This window comes from Pseudophryne corroboree, chromosome 6, assembly GCF_028390025.1.
Source record: "Pseudophryne corroboree isolate aPseCor3 chromosome 6, aPseCor3.hap2, whole genome shotgun sequence".
In the NCBI taxonomy this organism is placed as follows: domain Eukaryota; kingdom Metazoa; phylum Chordata; class Amphibia; order Anura; family Myobatrachidae; genus Pseudophryne; species Pseudophryne corroboree.
In genome coordinates this window covers 483048488-483074966 of record NC_086449.1, presented here as the reverse complement: position 1 = coordinate 483074966, position 26479 = coordinate 483048488, and the positions used below count along the sequence as shown (strand labels likewise).

At 46.4% G+C, this 26479-nt stretch overlaps 1 protein-coding gene across 3 annotated transcripts in view; it reads left to right on the top strand.

Moving 5' to 3' along the window:
• Nucleotides 1–26479, top strand: part of ZNF277 (zinc finger protein 277) — a 302550-nt gene that overhangs the window by 238952 nt on the left and 37119 nt on the right. For all 3 annotated transcript variants that reach the window (XM_063927283.1, XM_063927282.1, XM_063927284.1), the window contains 2 exons: nucleotides 9258–9368; nucleotides 10881–11013. In XM_063927283.1, coding sequence (XP_063783353.1) covers nucleotides 9258–9368; nucleotides 10881–11013 — 244 coding nt within the window. The remainder of the gene's footprint in view (nucleotides 1–9257; nucleotides 9369–10880; nucleotides 11014–26479) is intronic.

Sequence of the window (26479 nt, the reverse complement as noted above, 5' to 3'; positions counted from 1 at the left end):
CGTTACGACCTCTTGGGAACAAATCGGTCTGAAATATTTCATTTTTATCTATCCAGTGTTGAAGCGCATTTTGTATATAATTTCTTGTATTGAGTTCTTAGAACTCGCCCCGGTTATCTACCTAAAGTGGTGTCATCTTTCCATCTTAACCAAGAGATTGTGGTTCCGGCTTTTATCTCTTCTGGTTTGTCCTCCAAAGAGCGGTCTTTGGATGTGGTACGGGCTCTCCGTATTTACGTGGAGAGAACTGCCTCTATCAGGAGGTCAGATACCCTTTTTGTACTTTTTGGTTTTCACAACCTTCTTGGGCGGCCCGCCGAGGCGCGTCCGCTGAACAGTTGTGCAGGGCGGCTACGTGGTCCTCAGTAAACACATTCATTAGGTTCTATACCTTTGATACTTCCGCCTCCCAGGATGCTTCCTTTGGATACCAGGTTCTTGTGCCCACTCCGGTGCGTCCCCTCCCATGAGGAACTGCTTTAGGACATCCCCAATGTATTCCCTGTGGAACACAGTGTACCCTGCTTCAGAAAAGGAGATTTATGGTAGACTTCCCATATTTAAATCTTTCTGCGAGGTACACTGGGTTGTACAGGGTGCCCACCCTCACGCACTTAGCTTCTTTGGGTTTGTATAACATTTGCCGCTGGTCCCTTCTCCTTTCGTAAGAATGTGGTTCTATGGGGGTAATTCAGAGTTGATCGCAGCACCAAATTTGTTAGCAGTTGGGCAAAACCATGGGGGTCATTCCGAGTTGTTCGCTCGCTAGCTGCTTTTAGCAGCATTGCACATGCTAGGCCGCCGCCATCTGGGAGTGTATCTTGGCTTAGCAGAATTGCGAATGAAAGATTAGCAAAACTGCTACTAAATAATTCTTTGCAGTTTCTGAGTAGCTCCAGACCTACTCACAGATTGCGATCAGCTCAGTCCGTTTAGTTCCTGGTTTGACGTCACAAACACGCCCTGCGTTTGGCCAGCCACTCCCCCGTTTCTCCAGACACTCCCGCATTTTTCCCTGACACGCCTGCGTTTTTTAGCAAACGCCGGGAAAACGCTGAGTTGCCACCCAGAAACGCCCCTTTCCTGTCAATCACTGCTAAGTTTTTAGTAAAATAACTAAGCGCATGCGCATGCGCAGTTAGCAACAAATCGCAGCACAGCGAAAATTGGCAACGAGCAAACAACTCGGAATGACCCCCCATGTGCACTGCAGGGATGGGGGGGCAGATATAACATGTGCAGAGAGAGTTAAATTTGGGTGGGTTATTTTGTTTCTGTGCAGGGTAAATACTAGCTGCTTTATTTTTACACTGCAATTTAGATTTCAGTTTAAACACACGCCACCCAAATCTAACTCTCTCTGCACATGTTACATCTGCCCCACCTGCAGTGCACATAGGTGCTCATTCCGACCCGATCGCTCGCTGCCGTTTGTCGCAGCGCAGTGTTTGGGTCGGGACTGCGCATGCGCCGGCGCATGGTTGCCGTCGTTGCCTAGCGATTGCCTCTGAGGCAGAGGCGGTCGCTGGGCGGGAGGGGGCTTAACGCCGCCGTTTAGAGGGAGCGGGCTGGCCAACGCAGGCGTGGTCGGACTGTTGGGGGGGCGGGCCGCGGCGGCTGTGTGGCATCACACGTGGCCGCTAAAGCTGCGCTGGTCGGGAGCTACTCTTTAAGTGCAAAGGCATTGCAAAGGGGAAGGGGGGGGCGGCACTGACAAGCGGGGCGGACTAGCCCTGTGCTGGGCGTCCCCCCGCATGTCAGTGTGAATGATCATAGCTGTGCTAAATTTAGCACAGCTACGATCAACTCAGAATGACCCCCATGGTTTTGCCCAACTGCTAACAAATTTGCTGCTGCGATCAACTCTGAATTAGGCCCAATGTGACTAACATCTGCTGTCTCTTTTACCCGCTACTGCATTGGACTGGTTAACGAAACTGAGCTCCATTTTCCGGAGGCGTGGTTATAGATGAGGCGGTGCAATGAATGCATCCTGGGAATAGTCAAAGCTTTAGCCTGTTAGTGCCTCGGATCAAGATCCAGCTCTACACCCCGATGTATTCCCTGTGGAACCCAGTGTACCTCGCAGAAAGAGATTTAACTATGGTAAGTCTACCATAAATCTCCTTTTTCTTATACAGTACTTACATATATGGTTTTATTTTTCCTTTCTCATACATCCTACAGGATGCTGGGGACGACATCAAGACCATGGGGTATAGACGGGATCCGCAGGAGACATGGGCACTCTAAAGACTTTTCATTGGGTGTGAACTGGCTCTTCCCTCTATGCCTTTCCTCCAGACCTCAGTTTTAGAAATGTGCACAGGCAGACTGGATGCACTCTGAGGAGCTCTACTGAGTTTCTCTGAAAAGACTTATGTTAGGTTTTTTATTTTCAGGGATATCTGCTGACATCAGACTCCCTGCTTCCTGGGACTGAGGGGGCAAAGCAGAACCAACTTCCTAAAGAGTTTCATGGCTCTGCTTCTGGCTAACAGGACACCATTAGCTCCTGAAGGGTACTGAACGCTAGCCGTGTCTAGATGCTCACTCCCACAGCACGCCGTCACCCCCCTCACAGAGCCAGGAGACAGGTGAGTATGAGAAGAATGATCTTCAATCAAGTAAGTGACGGCTGAGGTGCGGCGCGGCTGGTGGGAGCGCAACGCGCCATTGCTGCCCACACGTGCACTGCAGGGCGCTGGGGAGGGTTCCCTGGGCAGCAAGAAAAATACCTCAAACTGGCTAAAAGGGGGCATAAGATGCCGCTGGCACAGCCCTACCCCCGCCAGTATAAATATTATGTAGTATACTGAGTGTAAGGATGCGCCATTGCGGGGGCGGAGCTTCTTCCTCAGGCAGCCAGCACACTGCTCAGCGCCATTTTCTCTCTCTCCTCGGGCTGCAGAGAACACACTGGTCCTCTCCTCCAGTTCTGACAAGTACAGGGTGCTATTAAGGGGGGCACAAAGCGATTGTGGTGCATTTGATAGTGTATATTACTATTTAAAAGCGCTGTTGGGCTGTGGGTTTACTGTGTTCACAGGCAATACTGGGGCTGGGATTGTGAACTGGCTGCTCCTATCCTGTGTCCCTCTGACAGATTTTACTGTGGGTCTGTCCCCAAAATAAGTCCCAGTGTGTCTGTGAGTGTGCTGTACACGTGTGAGACATGTCTGAGGCAGGAAGTTCCTCCCCGGAGGAAGCCATTTTAGAGACACAGAGTTGTAATGTGGTGGCGCTGCCGGCACACCAAGAGCCTGCATGGGTGAAAGAGATACGTGACAGTATGCATCTGATTAACCGTAGATTAGATAAGTCTGAATCTAAGGCTGCATGCTGGAGAAAATCTGTGGAAGATGTGATTTTTCAGGATGCTGTTATTCCTTATGCGGGCGGCCCCTCTGGGTCACATAAAAGACCATTTGCAAATGTTGTAAACACTGATACCGACACGGATTCTGATTCTTGTGTCGACGATAGTGAATCCAGAGAGATAGATCATACATTGGCAAAAAGTATACAATATATGATTGTGGCTATAAGGGACGTGTTGGAGGTTACAGAAACCACTCCTGTACCTCAGGGGAAGGCTTATTTATGTAAGGAAAATAAATCCAAAATCATGTTCCCTCCTTCACACAAACTGAATGCTCTGTTTGAAGGGATGTAGGTGAATCCTGATAAAAAAATTTGTATTCCCAAAAGGATTCACATAGCTTACCCTTTCCCGGCTGAGGACAGGAAAAAATGGGAGTCTGTGTTAGACAGTGCACTTTCCAGGTTGACAAAGAAGGTAATTCTCCCTGCTCCTGGTACGGCTTCTCTTAAAGAGCCGGCAGACCGCAAAATGGAAACAACATTGAAATCCATTTATGTTACCAGTGGTACACTGCTCAGGCCCTCTATTGCCTGCGCATGAGTGAGTCGCGCTATTGAAAAATGGTCAGAAAGCGTGTCATCTGAAATTGACACGATTGATAAAGATGAGATACTCCTTAAGTTAGGGAATATCAAGACCGCTGCCGCCTACATGCTGGAAGCAATGAAGGATATTGGACTTTTGAGTTCACAAGCCGCTACCATGGCAGTATCGGCTAGGCGGGCGTTGTGGATTCGCCAGTGGAACGCGGATGCAGATTCCAAAAGAAACATGGAGACTCTCCCATATAAAGGTGAGGCCTTATTTGGCGATGGCCTGGATGCGTTAGTTTCGGCGGCTACCGCAGGTAAGTCGTCATTTTTGCCCTCTGCGCCTGCACCAGCAAAAAAGACCTATCACCCGCAAATGCAGTCCTTTCGGCCCAATAAATACAAAAAGACGAGAGGTTCCCCCTTCTTTGCAGGTAGGGGAAGGGGAAAGAAGCCCACAGCGGCTCCAGGTTCCCAAGAGCAGAAGTCTACCCCTACTTCTTCCAAATCCTCAGCATGACGCTGAAGCTCCCTTGCGGGAGGCCACTCGGGTGGGGGCATGTCTCAAACTCTTCAGCCAGGGTTGGATTCTGTCTGTCCTGGATTCCTGGGTGTTACAAATAGTATTCCAGGGATACAAACTGGAGTTTCAAGACGTTCCTCCATGCCGATTTTTCAAATCAACCTTGCCAGTTTCTCCGCCAGAAAGAGAAGCAGCAACAGCGGCAATCCAAAAATTATGTCAAGGCCAGGTCATAGTCCTGGTACCATTGTCACAACAAGGGCGGGGTTTTTATTCAAGCCTCTTTGTTGTTCCGAAGCCGGACGGCTCGGTCAGACCGATCCTAAATCTAAAAGATCTGAATTGCTACCTGAAAAGGTTCAAGTTCAAGATGGAATCACTTCGGGCGGTGATTGCCAGTCTGGAGGAGGGGGACTACTTGGTGTCGGTGGACATAAAGGATGCTTACCTGCATGTTCCCATTTATCCTCCTCACCAGGCGTATCTGAGATTCGCGGTTCAGGATTGCCAATACCAATTCCAGACGTTACCTTTCGGTCTCTCCACGGCGCCGAGGGTATTCACCAAGGTGATGGCAGAGATGATGGTCCTACTTCGTCAGAAAGGAGTCAGTATAATTCCTTATCTGGACGATCTCCTGATAAAGGCGAGATCCAGGGAGCAGTTGTTACAGAAAATATCACTCTCTCTGTCAATACTCCAACAACACAGGTGGATCATAAATTACCCAAAGTCACAATTGGAACCAACAACAAGGTTGTCCTTCCTCGGGATCATTCTCGACACAGAAGTTCAGAGAGTATTTCTTCCACTGGAAAAGGCTCTGGAAATCCAGAAAATGGTAAAACAGATATTGAAACCATCAAGTGTGTTGATCCATCAGTGCATTCGGTTGTTGGGGAAGATGGTGGCGGCCTATGAGGCCATACAGTTTGGCAGGTTCCATGCCAGAGTATTCCAGTGGGACCTGTTTGACAAGTGGTCGGGGTCACACCTACGCATGCACAGAAAGATAATCCTGTCGTCAAAAACCAGGATTTCGCTCCTGTGGTGGTTGCACAGGTCTCACCTGTTAGAGGGACGCAGGTTCGGGATTCAGGACTGGGTCCTGGTAACCACGGATGCAAGTCTCCGAGGCTGGGGAGCAGTCTCTCAGGGAGAAAACTTCCAGGGACGTTGGTCACATCAGTAAGCCTGCCTTCACATAAACGTGCTGGAGCTAAGAGCCATTTACAACGGCCTTCAACAAGCGGTACATCATCTTCAAGACCCTCCTCGTGCAGATCCAGGCGGACAATGTAACAGCAGTCGCATACATAAACATAAATAATATAATGGGCGCTAAGTTTGTTATACTGTCAATTAAAATAATTAATTGCAGCTCACACAAGGAGGATCTGGATGTCCTCCTAAATAAAGGGACACAGTACCTAAACAATAGAATTATACGTGTGAGTGCACATGTATTAAAAAATATGGTTAATTAGGCTGCTGGTTTGGTAAATAAAAAATGTTTTTATTAATATAAAACAGACTAAATAAACATTTACAGAATAAAAACCATCACAATGGAAATCGCAGAATAGATTTATGCATATATCCCCGCTATGGCCAATTGGACTTTATATGATTAGTATTGAGCATGCATGCCTATAGAGTTAGCTGGTTAGTTAGAACAAGTCATGGTCCTTAGATACAGTCTTGATCGTTTGTAACTGTTTGGTCCCTCTAGGGGATTTTAAATGGAGGTGTTAGTATTAATTGATTAGACAAGAACCAGAAGTTGTCCCTTAATACATATTAGTGGCACAGTCCATTTGGATAATACAGCTTTCCTCAAATGATGTTAGATAATGCCAGTTAATACTGGATGGAAGTGTGATGCTGATAGATTTTGTAATCAGTTAGTCCCCCGTCGTGACACTCATATGGGCTGGATCACACTGGAGGCATGGACTTCGTCCAGCTGAGCGGTGGCACGCTCCAAGCGTGTGGTGTAGAGGTCTGAAGAAACCGCCACCCACAAAAGGCGGAGAAACGCGTCGGGTGACTCAAAGACGTCAAGTGGAACGCAGGTGGAGCGCATCGGAAACCGGAAGCCCCGCCCAACCCGGAAGCCGCGGCGCACGGCCGAGCGCTCCCTGCTACACCACACGCTTGGAGCGTGCCACCGCTCAGCTGGACGAAGTTCATGCCTCCAGTGTGATCCAGCCCAGCCGCAGACACAAAAAAACGCCGCAGAGTGGGAGGGTAAGCATTGCCCATATGAGTGTCACGACGGGGGACTAACTGATTACAAAATCTGTCAGCATCACACTTCCATCCAGTATTAACTGGCATTATCTAACATCATTTGAGGAAAGCTGTCTTATCCAAATGGACTGTGCTACTAATATGTATTAAGGGACAACTTCTGGTTCTTGTCTAATCAATTAATACTAACACCTCCATTTAAAATCCCCTAGAGGGACCAAACAGTTACAAACGATCAAGACTGTATCTAAGGACCATGACTTGTTCTAACTAACCAGCTAACTCTATAGGCATGCATGCTCAATACTAATCATATAAAGTCCAATTGGCCATAGCAGGGATATATGCATAAATCTATTCTGCGATTTCCATTGTGATGGTTTTTATTCTGTAAATGTTTATTTAGTCTGGCATACATAAACAGGCAGGGCGGAACGAAAAGCAGAGCGGCAATGGCAGAGGCAACAAAAATCCTTCGCTGGGCAGAAAAACTTCAACAAGCTCTGTCGGCAATATTTATTCCGGGAGTAGACAACTGGGAAGCAGACTTCCTCAGCAGACACGATCTCCATCCAGGAGAGTGGGGCCTCCACCAAGAAGTCTTCGCAGAGGTGACAAGTCTTTGGGGAGTTCCTCAAATAGACATGATGGCATCTCGTCTCAACAAGAAGCTTTAGAGATACTGTTCCAGGTCGAGAGACCCTCAAGCAGTAGCAGTGGATGCACTGGTGACCCAGTGGGTTTTTCAGTCAGTGTATGTCTTTCCTCCACTTCCGCTGATCCCAAAAGTACTCAGGATCATAAAAAAAACAAGGGTTCGAGCAATCTTCATTGCCCCAGATTGGGCAAGGAGGGCTTGGTACCCAGATCTTCAGCAGTTGCTCATCGAAGATCCTCGGCCTCTTCCTCCTCGAGAGGACCTGCTACAGCAGGGGCCGTGCGTGTACCACGGCTACGTTTGATGGCATGGCTGTTGAGCGCCGTATCCTAGCCAGGAAGGGTATTCCCAAGGAAGTCATCCCCACCCTTATTCAGGCCAGAAAGGGAGTAACGTTGAAACATTACCACCGTATTTGGAGAAAATATGTGTCTTGGTGTGAGTCCAAGAAAGCTCCTACGGAAGAGTTTCACTTAGGGCATTTTCTCAATTTTTTGCAGGATGGTGTGGAGGCAGGCCTCCGATTGGGATCGATCAAGGTCCAGATTTCAGCCTTGTCAGTGTTCTTCCAAAAACAATTGGCCTCTCTTCCAGAGGTTCAGACCTTCGTGAAAGGCGTTCTGCACATCCAGCCTCCATTCGTGCCTCCAGTGGCACCATGGGATCTTAACGTGGTATTGCAGTTCCTTCAATTGGATTGGTTTGAGCCTCTACAAAAGATAGGGTTGAAGTTTCTTACTTGGAAAGTGGTGATGCTTTTGGCTTTGGCATCCACAAGGCGGGTGTCTGAATTGGGGGCCTTGTCTCACAAGAGCCCTTACCTGATCTTCCATGAAGATAGGGCAGAGTTGAAAACTAGTCAACATTTTCTTCCAAAAGTGGTTTCGTCTTTCAACATAAACCAACATATTGTAGTGCCAGTAGTTACTGACACATTCACTGATTCAAAATCTCTAGATGTGGTTAGAGCTTTGGAAATCTATGTTGCTAGAACGGCTCGAATATGGAAAACAGAGGCTCTGTTTGTCCTGTATGCTCACAACAAGATTGGGTGTCCTGCTTCCAAGCAGACTATTGCACGTTGGGTCAGAAATACGATTCAGCAAGCTCATACTACTGCTGGATTGCTGTTACCGACGTCGGTAAAGGCCCACTCCACTAGGAAGGTGGGCTCATCCTTTGCGGCTGCCCGGGGGGTCTCGGCGTTACAACTTTGCCGAGCAGCTTCTTGGTCAGGGTCAAACACATTTGCTAAGTTCTACAAGTTTGACACCTTGGCCGATGAGGACCTAAAGTTTGGTCAATCAGTGCTGCAGGGTCATCCGCACTCTCCCGCCCGTACTGGAGCTTTGGTATAGACCCCATGGTCTTGATGTCGTCCCCAGCATCTTCTAGGACGTATGAGAAAATAGGATTTTGATACCTACCGGTAAATCCTTTTCTCCTAGTCCGTAGAGGATGCTGGGCGCCCGTCCCAGTGCGTACTTTACCTGCAGTTTAGTTATTACAGTTACACAAGTTGTGTTATCTTAGTTTTCAGCATGTTGCTACAATTGTTTCATGCCTGTTGGCGTGTGTTATGTTGAATGCCATGTGTGCGGCATGGTTGAGGTGTGAGCTGGTAGATATCTCACCACTAGTTAAGTAATTCTTTTCCTCGAAATGTCAGTCTCCCTGGGCACAGTTCCTACAACTGAGGTCTGGAGGAGGGGCATAGAGGGAGGAGCCAGTTCACACCCAATGAAAAGTCTTTAGAGTGCCCATATCTCCTGTTGATCCCATCTATACCCAATGGTCTTGATGTCGTCCCCAGCATCCTCTACGGACTAGGAGAAAAGGATTTACCGGTAGGTATATCAAAATCCTATTTTTAGCAGCAAAATAATAGCATTGTTCTTTTTCTTACAGATCCATTCTGTTCAATCACATGAATAAGGAGCACTCGTTCAATGTTGGGCTGCCAGATAACCTTGTATACTGCAATGAGTTACTGGATACATTAGAGAGGAAAATGGACAAGTACATGTTGTTTTTTGTTGGTGTGTGTGTGTGTGTGTGTGTGTGTGTGTGTGTGTGTGTATATATATATATATATATATATATATATATATATCTTTTAAATGTACTGTATATGATTGTTTTGCAGCAATTACAGTACTGAACTACGTTTAGGGGATTTACATTTTTTTTAATGATGAGACGTTCATTTATTAAACTATTGTGTATTTTGATATTTACTTTGTGAAGACAGGAATATTTCTATTCTTAAAGGATGATTGACTGGAGACAAGCATATAATTATAAGAAAAGGCTATTAGTGATTTAAAACCATATTATGAGGCAGTTCAAGTCCTGTAAAACCATACCTACCTGCTCATCAGATATGTCTGAGAGAGACAAATTTTCAGGGAGCCTCCCAGACGTAGGGCTGGACATCAAGGATTGGATTAATCTTTTGTAAAGATCATTCATCTCTTATATTACAATTTTTTTGATAGCTCCTGGAGACATGATCCAGAAATCACTATGGTTGCAGTGATGTTCTTACTTTCCTGTGCGGCATCTAAAATTGTAACTGTGCATAAGTGGAAGATGAAGAGTATTTCCTTCATTTATTAATTTTATTTACAATTGTATTAAATACAAAGATTCTGATCCTGTATTGATCCAAAATATTGACATGGAACCTCCGATTGGCTATCCCTACCCATACCTTCCATAGAATAGGTCTCCCTGCCACAATCTGTCTACCTGCTAATAAAGTGGGAAAACGGGAGCATAATGCAGCAATTTGAGTGTCCATGGGGAGGGGCTGGGGCCATTTTAACCATGCCCCATTTTTAAAGAACCACAATTTGTATCATTATACCACTAGGGGGCTAGGCCTAAAGACAAGAAACACTGGTCCCATCTTCATCAGCAGCCAGCTGTATCTCACCTTTGGGCTTCTTCCACAGTAGAGAATTTAAGTGTCGGCAAGTACTGTATGCAGTCATTGCAGTTTAACATGTATCATCTACTTCTCCTTCAATTCCATTGGTCTCCATGGGACATAACAGGTTTTCAGGATTTAGTGGACTATGATAATGGGAGACAATCACGTTGCCGTCTATCAGGATCCCGGTGGTCAGGATACCAACGCCAGAATCCCGACACCCGGGGCAATCCTGACTGCTGCCCGGATCCCCCACTTGGGTGGTGGTCAACGCCACCACCTGAGGGAGTAGGACCGGGCCTGAAGCGTGGTGAGGCTGTGAAAGGACACGATGCGCTCACCACCGGTATTCATACTGATTCCATGATAACACCATCTGTGATCATGGATCATGGAATAAAATCCAGCAATTGTGCTTTGTTAATATTGACAATGCTCAATCTAATCAAATTTGGATTTTTTTTTATACTGTACAAGTTACATTTTACCATTAACATATGTATAATACATTGATTCATTTGAAAAGTTAACAGCTAGATCCTGTTAAAAGATAATTCTGCTTTATTTACTTGTTTTATTCTGTTCTGTTTCCGAAGTCTGCAGTGTTTATACTGTGAAAAAAAATTTAGAGACAAAAATACTCTAAAGGATCATATGAGGAAAAAGCAACATCGCAAAATCAATGCCCAAAACCATGAATATGACCAATTCTACATCATAAACTATCTGGTAAGAAGCGACCTATAATCCCCATATATTCAGTGCTGCTGCTGTTTTCTACTGTAGCACTTCCAAAAGAGCTTTTCTGCAGATGATAATGTCATTTTAGTGTAGCGTTGCTTGTTCATTTTCATTTTATATTGTTGATATATTGATTTTTCTTCACCAACATTAAGTGAAAATACCCTTTGTAACAGGAGCAAAAAGCAAAAAAGTGATGGGTCTTGGTTTTAGTGTGCTACTACGGGTGTTAGATACAAACTCACAATGTGATTTAACTGTAATACACACAACTGGAGTGCTAATGCATAAGGATATTTTATAATATAAATACCTAAAACACAAACAAGGGAGCGCTTAAAGTGCACTATATCATTCAGGCACCAAGTTATAAGCAAATAAAATTGTGCATGCCTTTAGAAAGGAGCTTATTCTACATGACCAAATCCAGGAATTTGTCAGTGCTAAAACTACACACATCTCATTTCTCCATAGCAACAGTCAGAGGAAAGCAACTTTCTAGTGCATTGCCACCATGTAAACTCATTTCTTAATATAAAACAGCACAAATATGCACACAATGTTGCCATAACACACAGTCCTGCACTTAAATCTATGCCAACATAATAATTCCCACCAAAGTACAGTGTTTTGTGTCAATTCGCTCATTAAATATTTTCAAGTTCTTTTTCCCTTTCAACAAGATAAACAGAATAGTGGTCACACAGATTAGACAGTGAATTAGAATAGTGGTCACACAGATTCAACCTCCATCAATTATGTCAGCTGTGCTAATGTTAGGCTGCTAGGACTGCTCCTCAAATAACTATTCCTTAAGGGGTTCTAAGCAGGACACATTTGTGGCATAGCTTATTGATTTCTGTCCTTTATTGGAAATGGATATGAGTTATAGTTAGTCATATTATACTGAATAAAGTACCTTCTGCACCAAAGCTGTTAATGTACGTTAGCCAAAGTGTTATTACTTAAATCTACCCCCAGAGAAAGATACTTTTTGTCTGGGTACTGTTTTATAAGTGGTTTATAAGTTTAACAGCCCAAATATTACACTACAATATTAGGGTATTTAACATCAGTGTTAAAAATTGAGGGGTCACTATAAATTCACATTGTATTATGGGATCCCGACAGCTGACATCTTGACCGCATCCCGTATTAGTATATGGAAAGCAGTCTGTAAGATACCTAGTGACAGTAGTACCACAGCTGCAATTTTGACATTGACCCTACATCAAAATGAGTTTCCACCTCCAGTTACTATCATGGCAGCCACCTTCAACAACGGGATTAAGTAGCCATCAGAATATGCAATAGGTGACAACAAAAGCTGGAATGGTAAAAAAAAAAACCCCAAACACATCTTAGCACCCAATACTGAGATCTCCCAGCGGGCTCAGTATGAAATGCCGGCGGATAGGATTCCGGTTGTCATGATCCCGACCGCAGGATCCCGTCCGCCAGAATGCCATCAGTGGGGCGAGCGCTAGAAAGCCCCTTACGGGCTTGCTGTGGAAATTCCGGCGTCGGCATTGTGACGGCGGGATCCCAACTAGCAGTATTTTAACACATTCCCCTCCCAGCATGCCTCTCTTAACCTAACTGGCAGAACCATGACAATCCCATGTCCAGAACCCCTGTGTTAGGTAGGTTTGGCAGATACAATTCTGCCCCATGATTAATTGTACATATCTGTCTCTTCTGGGTGATAGCTGCCTAATTGGCTCTAGTAGTTTGGGGGTTCCTGTCTAGAGGAGATGATTGTGGGTGAAGGTTTCCTTTAAATGAAAGCTCTCAGCAGCAGTTGTCATCATCCACTGTCAGCTAGGCAGCATCTATTTTCAGGACACAGTTTCACTTCCCTAAAATTGAAAACATATTGTTGTAAACTGCTTTATACAGGAGTACTTCATGAAATCCAGTTTGCCTTGACGAGTAGACATGAATTTATTGAGCTCTTCATACTGAAATTGGAACTGTGAGCTCACATAAGTCTTGCTAAGTGCCAGTACTGAGCCGAGTCAACTGGGAGCAGAAAAACAGCCAAATAATTTACATTTTAGTTATGAATTAGTGGGCTAGGATATATTTATTTTAACGTTGTTCTATATAGATTTTACATCCAATATTCATTTAAATGTGCAATATAAAGCTACTTTATCTCCTGTTTTATTTGGTAGTAGAACCTTCCTGTTGCAAGTACAAGTGTTTCTTTGTAATATTGCTCCCCATATAGGGGTGGGAGATGTATCTATATATTAATAGCAGAAGGACGACTTTTATGAGTGACTTATTTCTATGATACCATTGTCTGAGCAGGGCACATCATATACCAAATACCATATACCATAGATTTGCAGAATTCTATTGGCGTTTTAATTGCTTGCTTTGAGTTATGTGGCAAAATGTGACAATTGGTGAATTCTCCATGCACGGCCGGTGCAAGGTCTCCCTGCACCATAAGCAAAGCTTCAGTTTTGTGAGCCCTAATCTGCAAAAAAAACCATAACCTCCACCTTCCGGAGGGTTGATGCAGATGGCCACTAGTTGGGCTGGGGTAAATTTCATCATTATACATATACAGAGAAATGGGACAACACTCAAGAGACTTTTTAAAGTATGCTGATATTTATATGTGTATAAAATAAGAATTTACTTACCGATAATTCTATTTCTCATAGTCCGTAGTGGATGCTGGGGACTCCGTAAGGACCATGGGGAATAGCGGCTCCGCAGGAGACTGGGCACATCTAAAGAAAGCTTTAGGACTATCTGGTGTGCACTGGCTCCTCCCCTATGACCCTCCTCCAAGCCTCAGTTAGGATACTGTGCCCGGACGAGCGTACACAATAAGGAAGGATTTTGAATCCCGGGTAAGACTCATACCAGCCACACCAATCACACCGTATAACCTGTGATCTGAACCCAGTTAACAGCATGATAACAGAGGAGCCTCTGAAAGATGGCTCACAACAATAATAACCCGATTTTTGTAACAATAACTATGTACAAGTATTGCAGACAATCCGCACTTGGGATGGGCGCCCAGCATCCACTACGGACTATGAGAAATAGAATTATCGGTAAGTAAATTCTTATTTTCTCTAACGTCCTAAGTGGATGCTGGGGACTCCGTAAGGACCATGGGGATTATACCAAAGCTCCCAAACGGGCGGGAGAGTGCGGATGACTCTGCAGCACCAAATGAGAGAACTCCAGGTCCTCCTCAGCCAGGATATCAATTTTGTAGAATTTTACAAACGTATTTGCTCCTGACCAAGTAGCTGCTCGGCAAAGTTGTAAAGCCGAGACCCCTCGGGCAGCCGCCCAAGATGAGCCCACCTTCCTTGTGGAGTGGGCATTTACAGATTTTTGGCTGTGGCAGGCCTGCCACAGAATGTGCAAGCTGAATTGTACTACAAATCCAACGAGCAATAGTCTGCTTAGAAGCAGGAGCACCCAGCTTGTTGGGTGCACACAGGATAAACAGCGAGTCAGATTTCCTGACTCCAGCCGTCCTGGAAACATATATTTTCAGGGCACTGACAACGTCTAGCAACTTGGAGGCCTCCAAGTCCCTAGTAGCCGCAGGCACCACCAATAGGTTGGTTCAGGTGAGACGCTGAAACCATCTTGGGGAGAAACTGAGGACGAGTCCTCAATTCCGCCCTGTCCGAATGGAAAATCAGATAAGGGCTTTTTCAGGATAAAGCCGCCAATTCTGACACGCGCCTGGCCCAGGCCAGGGCCAACAGCATGACCACTTTCCATGTGAGATATTTTAACTCCACAGATTTAAGTGGTTCAAACCAATGTGACTTTTGGAACCCAAAACTACATTGAGATCCCAAAGTGCCACTGGAGGCACAAAAGGAGGCTGTATATGCAGTACCCCTTTTACAAACGTCTGAACTTCAGGGACTGAAGCTAGTTCTTTTTGGAAGAAAATTGACAGGGCCGAAATTTGAACCTTAATGGACCCCAATTTCAGGCCCATAGACACTCCTGTTTGCAGGAAATGTAGGAATCGACCCAGTTGAATTTCCTCCGTCGGGCCTTACTGGCCTCGCACCACGCAACATATTTTCGCCAATTGCGGTGATAATGTTTTTGCGGTTACATCCTTCCTGGCTTTGATCAGGATAGGGATGACTTCATCCGGAATGCCTTTTTTCCTTCAGGATCCGGCGTTCAACCGCCATGCCGTCAAACGCAGCCGCGGTAAGTCTTGGAACAGACAGGGTCCTTGCTGGAGCAGGTCCCTTCTTAGAGGTAGAGGCCACGGAACCTCCGTGAGCATCTCTTGAAGTTCCGGTTACCAAGTCCTTCTTGGCCAATCCGGAACCACGAATATAGTGCTTACTCCTCTCCATCTTATCAATCTCAGTACCTTGGGTATGAGAGGCAGAGGAGGGAACACATACCCTGACTGGTACACCCACGGTGTTACCAGAGCGTCTACAGCTTATTGCCTGAGGGTCCCTGGACCTGGCGCAATACCTGTCGAGTTCTTAATCATGTGGAAGACTTCTGGGTGAAGTCCCCACTCTCCCGGGTGGAGGTCGTGCTGAGGAAGTCTGCTTCCCAGTTGTCCACTCCCGGAATGAATACTGCTGACAGTGCTATCACATGATTTTCCGCCCAGCGAAGAATCCTTGCAGCTTCTGCCATTGCCCTCCTGCTTCTTGTGCCACCCTGTCTGTTTACGTGGGTGACTGCCGTGATGTTGTCCGACTGGATCAACACCGGCTGACCTTGAAGCAGAGGTCTTGCTAAGCTTAGAGCATTGTAAATGTCCCTTAGCTTCAGGATATTTATGTGAAGTGATGTCTCCAGGCTTGACCATAAGCCCTGGATATTCCTTCCCTGTGTGACTGCTCCCCAGCCTCGCAGGCTGGCATCCGTGGTCACCAGGACCCAGTCCTGAATGCCTAATCTGCGGCCCTCTAGAAGATGAGCACTCTGCAACCACCACAGGAGGGACACCCTTGTCCCTGGTGACAGGGTTATCCGCTGATGCATCTGAAGATGCGATCCGGACCATTTGTCCAGCAGGTCCCACTGGAAAGTTCTTGCGTGGAATCTGCCGAATGGGATTGCTTCGTAGGAAGCCACCATTTTACCCAGAACCCTTGTGCATTGATGCACTGAGACTTGGCTCGGTTTTAGGAGGTTCCTGACTAGCTCGGATAACTCCCTGGCTTTCTCCTCCGGGAGAAACACCTTTTTTCTGGACTGTGTCCAGGATCATCCCTAGGAACAGAAGACACGTCGTCGGAACCAGGTGCGATTTTGGAATATTGAGAATCCAATCGTGCTGCCGCAACACTACCTGAGATAGTGTTACACCGACCTCCAACTGTTCCCTGGATCTTACCCTTATCAGGGAATTGTCCAAGGAAGGGATAACTAAAATTCACTTCCTTCGAAGGAATATCATCAATTCGGCCATTACCTTGGTAAAGACCCGGGGTGCCGTGTACCATCCATACGGCAGCGTCTGAACTGATAGTGACAGTTCTGTACCATAAACCTGATGTACCCTTGGTGAGAAGGGTAAATTTTGACATGAAGGTAAGCATCCTTGATGTCCCGAGACATCATGTAGTCCCCTTCTTCCAGGTTCGCAATCACTGCTCTGAGTGACTCAATCTTGAATTTGAACCTCTGTACGTAAGTGTTCAAAGATTTTAGATTTAGAATCGGTCTCACCGAGCCGTCCGGCTTCGGTACCACAACAGTGTGGAATAATACCCCGTTCCCTGTTGCAGGAGGGGTATCTTGATTATCACCTGCTGGGAATACAGCTTGTGAATGGCTTCCAAAACTGTCTCCCTGTCAGAAGGAGACATCGGTAAAGCCGACTTTAGGAAACGGCGAGGGGGAGACGTCTCGAATTCTAATTTGTACCCCTGAGATATCACCTGAAGGATCCAGGGGTCTACTTGCGAGTGAGCCCACTGCGCGCTGAAATTCATTGAGACGGGCCTCCCACCGTGCCTGATTCTGCTTGTAAAGCCCCAGCGTATACTGAGGGCTTGGCAGAGGCGGGAGAGGGTTTCTGTTCCTGGGAACTGGCTGATTTCTGCAGCCTTTTTCCTCTCCCTCTGTCACGGGGCAGAAATGAGGAACCTTTTGCCCGCTTGTCCACGAAAAGACTGCGCCCGATAATACGGCGTCTTCTCATGTTGAGAGGCGACCTGGGGTACAAACGTGGAATTCCCAGCTGTTGCCGTGGCCACCAGGTCTGAAAGACCGACCCCAAATAACTCCTCCCTTAATAAAGCAATACTTCCAAATGCCGTTTGGAATACGCATCACCTGACCACTGACGTGTCCATAACCCTCTACTGGTAGAAATGGACAACGCGCTTAGACTTGATGCCAGTCGGCAAATATTCCGCTGTGCATCACGCATATATAAAAATGCATCTTTTAAATGCTCTATAGGCAAAAATATACAGTCCCTATCTAGGGTATCAATATTTTCAGTCAGGGAATCCGACCACGCCAACCCAGCACTGCACATCCAGGCTGAGGCGATTGCTGGTCGCAGTATAACACCAGTATGTGTGTAAATACCTTTTAGGATACCCTCCTGCTTTCTATCAGCAGGATCCTTAAGGGCGGCCATCTCAGGCGAAGGTAGAGCCCTTACAAGCGTGTGAGCGCTTTATCCCCCCTAGGGGGTGTTTCCCAACGCACCCTAACCTCTGGCGGGAAAGGATATAATGCCAATAACATTTTAGAAATTATCCGTTGTTATCGGGGGAAACCCACGCATCATCACACACCTCATTTAATTTCCCAGATTCAGGAAAACTACAGGTAGTTTTTCCTCACCGAACATAATACCCCTTTTTTGGTGGTACTCGTATTATCAGAAATGTGTAAAACATTTTTCATTGCCTCAATCATGTAACGTGTGGCCCTACTGGAAGTCACATTCGTCTCTTCACCGTCGACACTGGAGTCAGTATCCGTGTCGGCGTCTATATCTGCCATCTGAGGTAACGGGCGCTTTAGAGCCCCTGACGGCCTATGAGACGTCTGGACAGGCACAAGCTGAGTAGCCGGCTGTCTCATGTCAACCACTGTCTTTTATACAGAGCTGACACTGTCACGTAATTCCTTCCAACAGTTCATCCACTCAGGTGTCGACCCCCTAGGGGGTGACATCACTATTACAGGCAATCTGCTCCGTCTCCACATCATTTTTCTCCTCATACATGTCGACACAAAAGTACCGACATACAGCACACACACAGGGAATGCTCTGATAGAGGACAGGACCCCACTAGCCCTTTGGGGAGACAGAGGGAGAGTTTGCCAGCACACACCAGAGCGCTATATATATACAGGGATAACCTTATATAAGTGTTTTTCCCCTTATAGCTGCTGTATAGTTAATACTGCGCCTAATTAGTGCCCCCCTCTCTTTTTTTAACCCTTTCTGTAGTGTAGTGACTGCAGGGGAGAGACAGGGAGCTTCCCTCCAACGGAGCTGTGAGGGAAAATGGCGCCAGTGTGCTGAGGAGATAGGCTCCGCCCCTTTTTCGCGGACTTTTCTCCTGCTTTTTTATGGATTCTGGCAGGGGTTAAATGCATCCATATAGCCCAGGAGCTATATGTGATGCATTTTTTTGCCATCCAAGGTGTTTTTATTGCGTCTCAGGGCGCCCCCCCCCAGCGCCCTGCACCCTCAGTGACCGAAGTGTGAAGTGTGCTGAGAGCAATGGCGCACAGCTGCAGTGCTGTGCGCTACCTTGTTGAAGACAGGACGTCTTCTGCCGCCGATTTTCCGGACCTCTTCTGCCTTCTGGCTCTGTAAGGGGGCCGGCGGCGCGGCTCTGGGACCCATCCAAGCTGGGCCTGTGATCGTCCCTCTGGAGCTAATGTCCAGTAGCCTAAGAAGCCCAATCCACTCTGCACGCAGGTGAGTTCGCTTCTTCTCCCCTTAGTCCCTCGATGCAGTGAGCCTGTTGCCAGCAGGTCTCACTGAAAATAAAAAACCTAATCTAAAATTTTCACTAAGAAGCTCAGGAGAGCCCCTAGTGTGCACCCTTCTCGTTCGGGCACAGAGATCTAACTGAGGCTTGGAGGAGGGTCATAGGGGGAGGAGCCAGTGCACACCAGATAGTCCTAAAGCTTTCTTTAGATGTGCCCAGTCTCCTGCGGAGCCGCTATTCCCCATGGTCCTTACGGAGTCCCCAGCATCCACTTAGGACGTTAGAGAAATACATATATACGCACAGACATACATATATTTATATGCTCCTTATTGTGTTCCATCCCCCCATATGTAAATTCATTACTGACCCCTCCTCCATTTGTAATGTATTGTGCCCCAGTGCCTGTGTTTTCCTTCTTATGCTGTTTACAATTACAAACTACATACTAGGCTGTAAGATCTGTATCCCGCAGAAACCCCCATGGTTAACTTACCTTAATTAGTTTTTTTTGCTTTTCCTTCATCATTGGCAGGGTTCTTCATGCAGGCAGCAGCCAGTAGCACCGGCAGGGGGGGTTTTGAGTGCCCAGAATCCCCACTTTCTCTGGCTGGGTCCACAGGATTATCCACAGCATAACATTGGGATATAGTTGCGCGATAGTGGAAATGGCACCAACACGGTCACGAGCTTTCTGGCCTCCCAGGATGCATTGGGGCCTCCACTATATAGTCCCGCCCACTGACTCAGTTAGATCATTTTTTTGCTTGGTGCGGCAGAAAGCCGCATGGTCGCAGGGCTGCTGAGAGTGCAGCCTCAAGCTTTTATTATTTTATTTTTATAGACTTACTATATTGGTTTTTTGAGCGACTTCTCTTAACAGCATCTTAAACGCATACTAGAAAGAATCGCTCCAACAACTCCCCACCGGGTCGCAACAACGCTTACCTTCGGGTATTAGTGCTGTCTCGACGGGCGTCTGTGTCGGATGTTCTAGCAGGTCCAGCAGACGTAACAAGGCTGTGGCCGGAGCATGGGGGGACGGTAAGTCTATGGACTTCCTCTTACTAGAGGGGTCAGGACACAGCTACACTGATTTGGTGAAGACTGCAAACAGTGTGTTGATGCGCCGAACATCTCGAGTGCGACAGCGCTACGCTCCGGGGACCATAGGTGCCAGGACTAGGTAGAGGCCGCGATCCTTGGAGTTTAAGTCAACAGGGGGATTCAGACGCTCTCCTGGCCGCCCCTCCTCCGAGTTCATGGGCAGTTTCCGCGCGTCTCTCGTTTCATGAACTGAATGACCTCACTTCCGGCTCAGACGCTACCACGAGGGTACTCGGTCGCTGCTTAGACGCTGCGGTTGTGTACACTATAGATCCCGCCCAGACCGAGTCGCAGGCCTTAGCGGCTGCATACACGTGGAAGTCGCACAGCGTCCGTGTCCGTCAGTGAGCGTCCGTGTCCATTATCAGTTATCAAGAGCGGTAGTGTACATCAGTAGCGTCTGAATCCACTCAGCGTCTTACGAGCGTATTTGCTTGGATATGGAAGTGTGGTGAGTCTCCCTGTATCCCGCTCTCCGGAGGCAGGGTATACAGTACTAAAAATTCTCTCTACTTCTTAGTATGAATTGTTAATTTTTAGTACCTATTGCATATGAGACCTGTATATTACTGTGTTTTCTGCATGTTATGTTGAAAAAAGAACCAGTTAAAAACAGAAGTACAGTTTTCCTACTTATGTGTAAGTTGTTATGGAGGCTGTATTCTCATATGACAATGTCTAGTGCTTTAACGTGATTGACTGCTAGTATGTGTGCTGACTTTTCTGTGTAATGTCAGTCCTGTTCTGACCCTCAAATCAGGTGCACTGTGGTCAGATTGATCTCACCTCTATATAATTGCATATAGGGTGATTTTCAGTCACAAATTGTGTAGTCAATAACAGATTATTACCATGTCTGTGAGCGGCAAAAGTGACGAGAATTTATCAAGCACTCCTACAGCCCTAACATGCTTATCTTGTAAGTCAGGGGTAATTGATATGAATCAATTGGTCACTTATGAGGGTTTGTGTGCAAACTGTTTCGCTTTTCAGCGAAGTAAAAAGCAGGAGTTGGTTCAACCACCAACAGAGCCACCATGGAATATGTTCGCAAAGACTCTATCTTCTATAGCGGACAGGTTAACTCCGGTAGCACCACCTCAAGGGTTAGGTTACACTATGAACCCATACATGCAGCTCCCTTCCTATGGCTTGGTTCCAGTAGCCTCTACAAGCAACCAAGGGACAGGTAAGACTAAGACAGATACGTCTGTGTGGCAGACTACACAAGATGATACAACGGATGATGATACAGTAGATTCAAATACTCCGTATGATGATCAGTCGCAGAGTTTTAGTTCAGAAGATATAACTGAACTTATTAATGCTGTGAAGGCTGTTCTCTCGTTGGAAGAGCCAGCCAAGACAGTGTTAAAAGCTAAAGCACATGTATTTAAACGAACAAAATCAGTAAAGGCTGAATTCCCAGCATCAGATGAGCTGACGGAAATGATGGATGAGTCTTGGGCGGAGCCCAGTAAAAAGTATAAGATTCCTTAAAGATGGGATTCTTATTATCCATTTCCAGCTGTGGATTGTTCGAAAAGAGAAGTTCCTCCAAAAGTAGATGCACATGTTCTGCGACTCGTGCATAAATCTGCTTTACCACTGTCATCTACCTCACTAAATGATGTCACAGACAGAAGGGTTGATAGCCTTTTGAAAAATATATTTTCTCTAGTAGGAGCAGTGGTAAGACCTGCTTTGGCTTCGGCCTGGGTAGCAAAGGCAATGGGCGAATGGATAGAGGAATTAGAGAATGACATCCCTTTTCCTACTAGGGAGCAAGAGGATAGTTTTTGCGGTTGAAGACAATCTGCCCAGTACTTGGAAGAAGCTGCAATTGATGTAGGTACAGTTGCTTCTAAAGCTTCAGCCTTGACAGTAGTCGCTCGCAGAGCAGTTTGGCTACGTACCTGGAAGGCAGATGCGGAATCCAAGAAAGAATTGGAAGCATTGCCTTTCGTTGGTAATATATTATTTGGAAAACCTTTATCAGATATCCTAGAATCAGAGGCTGAATCAAAGAAGGTCAGATTTCTGGCTACCTATAACCCTAAGTCTAAGGGTTTAAAATTTCGCTCATTTCGTTGGCAAAGCGAAAGCTAAAGAGGAGCCTAAGCAACCCCAGTTTAAATCCAGGGGTAGGAAGCAGTGGGCTAGCAAAAAGCCAGCTTCCAAGCCTGAACAGAAACCATCAGCCTGAAGAGACGGGCCTCCGCCTGGAGGATTCCAGGGTTGGGGGCCGACTCCTTCATTTTGCACACATATGGCAACAGTCAACAGCAGATGCTTGGGTGCAGAAGGTGGTATCTCAGGGGTATGGGTTCCCATTCAGGAGGTAACCTCCTCAAAGATTTTTTTGCACCAGCCTGTCTTGTATAGCGTCGAAGGCCAATGCCCTGCAAGAAGCAGTCCAAAAATTACTGCAGTCAGGTGTGATTGTCCCAGTACCTCCATTACAAAGGGGACAGGGGTTTTACTCCAATTTATTTCTGATCCAGAAGCCAAATGGGTCATATCGACCAATTCTCAATCTGAAAATGTTGAACAAATACATTTGGATCCCGAAGTTCCACATGGAGACACTACACTCCATAATGTTGGCTATGGAACCGGGAGATTACATAGTATCTCTGGATGTACGGGATGCTTACCTACATGTGCCTATAGCACTGTCGCATCAGTGTTACCTCAGGTTTGCCATCCTCCAGGAACATTTTCAGTTCCAAGCTCTGCCCTTCAGGCTAGCAACAGCACCCAGGGTGTTTACCAAGATCATGGTGGTTATGGCAGCTTGTCTGCGCAAACAGGGTATAAGAATATTCCCATACCTCGACGACCTGTTAATCTTAGCACAGTCGCAAGATTTACTGTTGAGCCATCTTCAACAGACGATCGTTTGTTTACAGAGACACGGGTGGCTCATAAATTGGGAAAAGTCGTCCCTGAATCCGTCACAGCGGATGGTTCATTTGGGGGCCATATTGGATTCAGACATACAGAAAGTTCTCTTACCAGAGAAAAAGATAGTCAAGGTGCAGGTCATGGCTCAGGAAGCGTTGCACACCCAGACAATGTCAGTCCATGCAGCATTGCGACTGTTAGGTCTGATGGTATCAACTTTCGACATGGTGGAATATGCGCAATTCCACTCCAGACCATTGCGGCACCTTATTCTGACCAAATGGAACGGGGATCATCAGACGATAAAAAAGCAGATGATAAAGTTTCCAGTAAACATAAAAAGGTCTCTAACGTGGTAGCTACAGACAGACCATTTAAACAAGGGGAGACCCTTTTGGATAAAAGAGTGGCAAGTCCTGACAACAGAAGCCAGCCTGCAAGGCTGGGGGGCGGTACTCGGAAGCCTGTGGTTCCAGGGAAAATGGACCGCAAGGGAAAGTCGCCTGCCAATAAATCTGTTAGAAATAAGGGCCATTTACTTGGCTCTAGTTCAGGCAAAGGACAGTCTGCAAGGAAGACCAGTCCAGATTCGCTCAGACAATGCAACGGCAGTAGCGTACCTCAATCATCAAGGAGGAACTCACAACAAGAGACTGATGGAGGAAGTAGCTCCCATTCTAAGATGGGCAGAACTCTATCTCCCAGCATTGTCAGCAGTATTTGTCCCGGGGGTACTGAACTGGGAAGCGGATTTTCTCAGTCGACACACCATTCAGGAGACCGAATGGGCATTACATCCAGAAGTGTTTCAGACACTGGTGAACAGATGGGGTCTACCAGAGATAGATCTCATGGCGTCTCGTCTAAACAACAAAGTTCCAAGATACGGATCGAGAACAAGGGACCCAGGAGCGGTCCTTGTAGATGCACTGTCAGTAGAATGGAGGTTTCAGCTGGCATATCTGTTCCCTCCAATATCTCTGTTACCCAGAGTAGTGAGAAAATAAGCAAGCAAAAGGAGCAATAATTCTAATAGCTCCAGCTTGGCCAAGAAGGTATTGGTACACAGATCTACTGAGGATGTCCGTGGAAGCACCGATACTGCTCCCTCAACGTCCAGATCTGCTAATGCAGGGTCCTTGTTGTCACAGCCATCTGGATCGCCTGTCTTTGACGGCGTGGCTTTTGAAACCTTTATCTTAGAGGCTAAAGGGTTTTCGAATCAAGTAATCCAAACTATGCTTAGAGCAAGAAAGCCTTCTTCGGCCCGTGTGTATCATAGAATATGGCAAGCCTATATTCATTGCTGTACTGGAAAAAAATTCAATCCAAGATCTTTTAAAGTGTCGAGGATTTTGGATTTCCTTCAAGCAGGATTGGATAAAGGTTTGAAAGTTGCTTCCTTGAGAGTTCAAGTATCAGCGTTAACTGTATGGTTTCAGCAAAAGATTGCTGATTTACAGGGTGTACGTACCTTTTTTCAGGGAGTTGTACATATTCAACCTCCATTTGTTCCTCCTGCAGCTCCTTGGGATTTGAATTTAGTTCTTAAATTTCTCCAGGGTCCTCTGTTTGAACCACTTAAGAGAGCAGATCTTAAATGGTTAATGGCTAAAGTGCTTTTTTTTACAGGCAATGGCGTCAGCCAGAAGAGTGTCAGATTTAGGAGCATTATCATGTAAGTCTCCTTTCCTATGTTTTTTTCAAGATAGAGCAGTTCTCAGAACGAGATCTAGTTATCTTCCAAAGGTGGTATCAAAGTTTCACCTGAATGAAGAGATTGTAGTCCCAGCTTTTCAGGTATCGTGACTATCTGCGGAAGAAGCGTCGCTGGACGTGTGGTCCAAGCTTTAAGAATCTACATAGATCGTACTAGTGCCATCAGAAAAACAGATTCTCTCTTCATCCTCTACGGATTCCATAGAAGAGGATGGCCTGCTAGTAAACAGACGCTGGCGAGATGGCTCCGAATGGTAATATCAGAAGCTTATTCTCATGCAGATCTCCCTATTCCGGCTAATGTCTCTGCACACTCTACACGTAAGGTGTGTCTTGGGCAGCACAACAGGGTGCTTCAGCAGAACAGATATGTAAGGCAGCCACATGGTCTTCCATAAACACATTCATTATACATTATGCCTTGGATACTTTTGCCTCTCATGACGCAGACTTCGGGCGAAAGGTGCAATCAGGAGCGTCCCCACCACTAAAATGGCTTTGGGAATCCCAATGTTATCCTGTGGATAATCCTGTGGACCCAGCCAGAGAAATATACATTATGGTAAGAACTTACCGTTGATAACGTGATTTCTCTTATGTCCACAGGTATCCACAGGGATCCCACCCTGACGCATCTGATTTGAGGAACTTGACAATCACTAAAACCTCTTCCTTCTTGTATGGAAGGGTGTGCATGTGTGTTCTTATCGCCTAAACAGGTCTCTACCTGATGTTCCTGCCTAAGATCGCTGTGGAAAGAACTGATTTGACTGAGTCAGTGGGCGGGACTATATGGTGAAGGCCCCAATGCATCCTGGGAGGCCAGAAAACTCGTGACCGTGTTGGTGCCATTTCCGCTATCGCGCAACTATATCCCAGTGTTATCCTGTGGATACCTGCAGACATAAGAGAAATCACGTTATCAACGGTAAGTTCTTACCATAACGTATATTTCCCCTGACAGTGGAGAGAGTGGGCACGCTAATACTAAGCCCTGACCCTGAAGCAAATTACCACAATTCGTGGGTGAATGGGTAGGGGGCGGAGCCAATATGACACGATTCCATTTCAATTGTGTCATTTTGTCCCCAACCCTTCCCAAAAGACCTGCAGATCGCACCATTTGGCATCGAGGGGGCAGGGCTTAGTAATATTTTGCCGCTCTCTCATCTCTACAACATGCAGCTGCTGCAGGTAAAAGGTGTGTGTGTGTTTGTGTGTGTGAAATACATGTGTGCATATGGTTGTGTGTGTACAGTATATGTTTATATGAGTGTGTAATACACTCTCGTCACATATACTTTTGTATGTTGGTGTGTGTATGTCTATCTATCCATAGCCTCCCAGTAAGCAGGCACTTAACAGAGGAGCTGCTCCAAGCAGCCCTGAGAAAAGCTTTTTATGAGGTAAAAAGTGAAGACTTCAAGGGCAGCAGCGGTGGTAAATGTCTTGTGACATTCACTGCTGCAGCTCCAGCTCTCCCCAGCGGCGCTGTACACTCCCGAGCCCTGGTTGCCGGGTACCTACAGCGGAGGCTCCGGTTTTCTTCATGTTAGACACACGCGGCTGGGGCTCTCCAGGATCGCGTGGCCGCGCTTCGGTAGGTGGTAAGTGGGTCCCGCTTGCGGGACCTGGTCTTTATCGCGATCCGGCGCGGTCAGTGGGAGGCGGGCCGCTTGCGCTGGCGGTGGACACTCTGGATACAGGCGATCCCACTAGATCACCAGGGCATGGGCGCAGGTCAGGTTTTCTCTTAAAACCGATTTTAATATCGC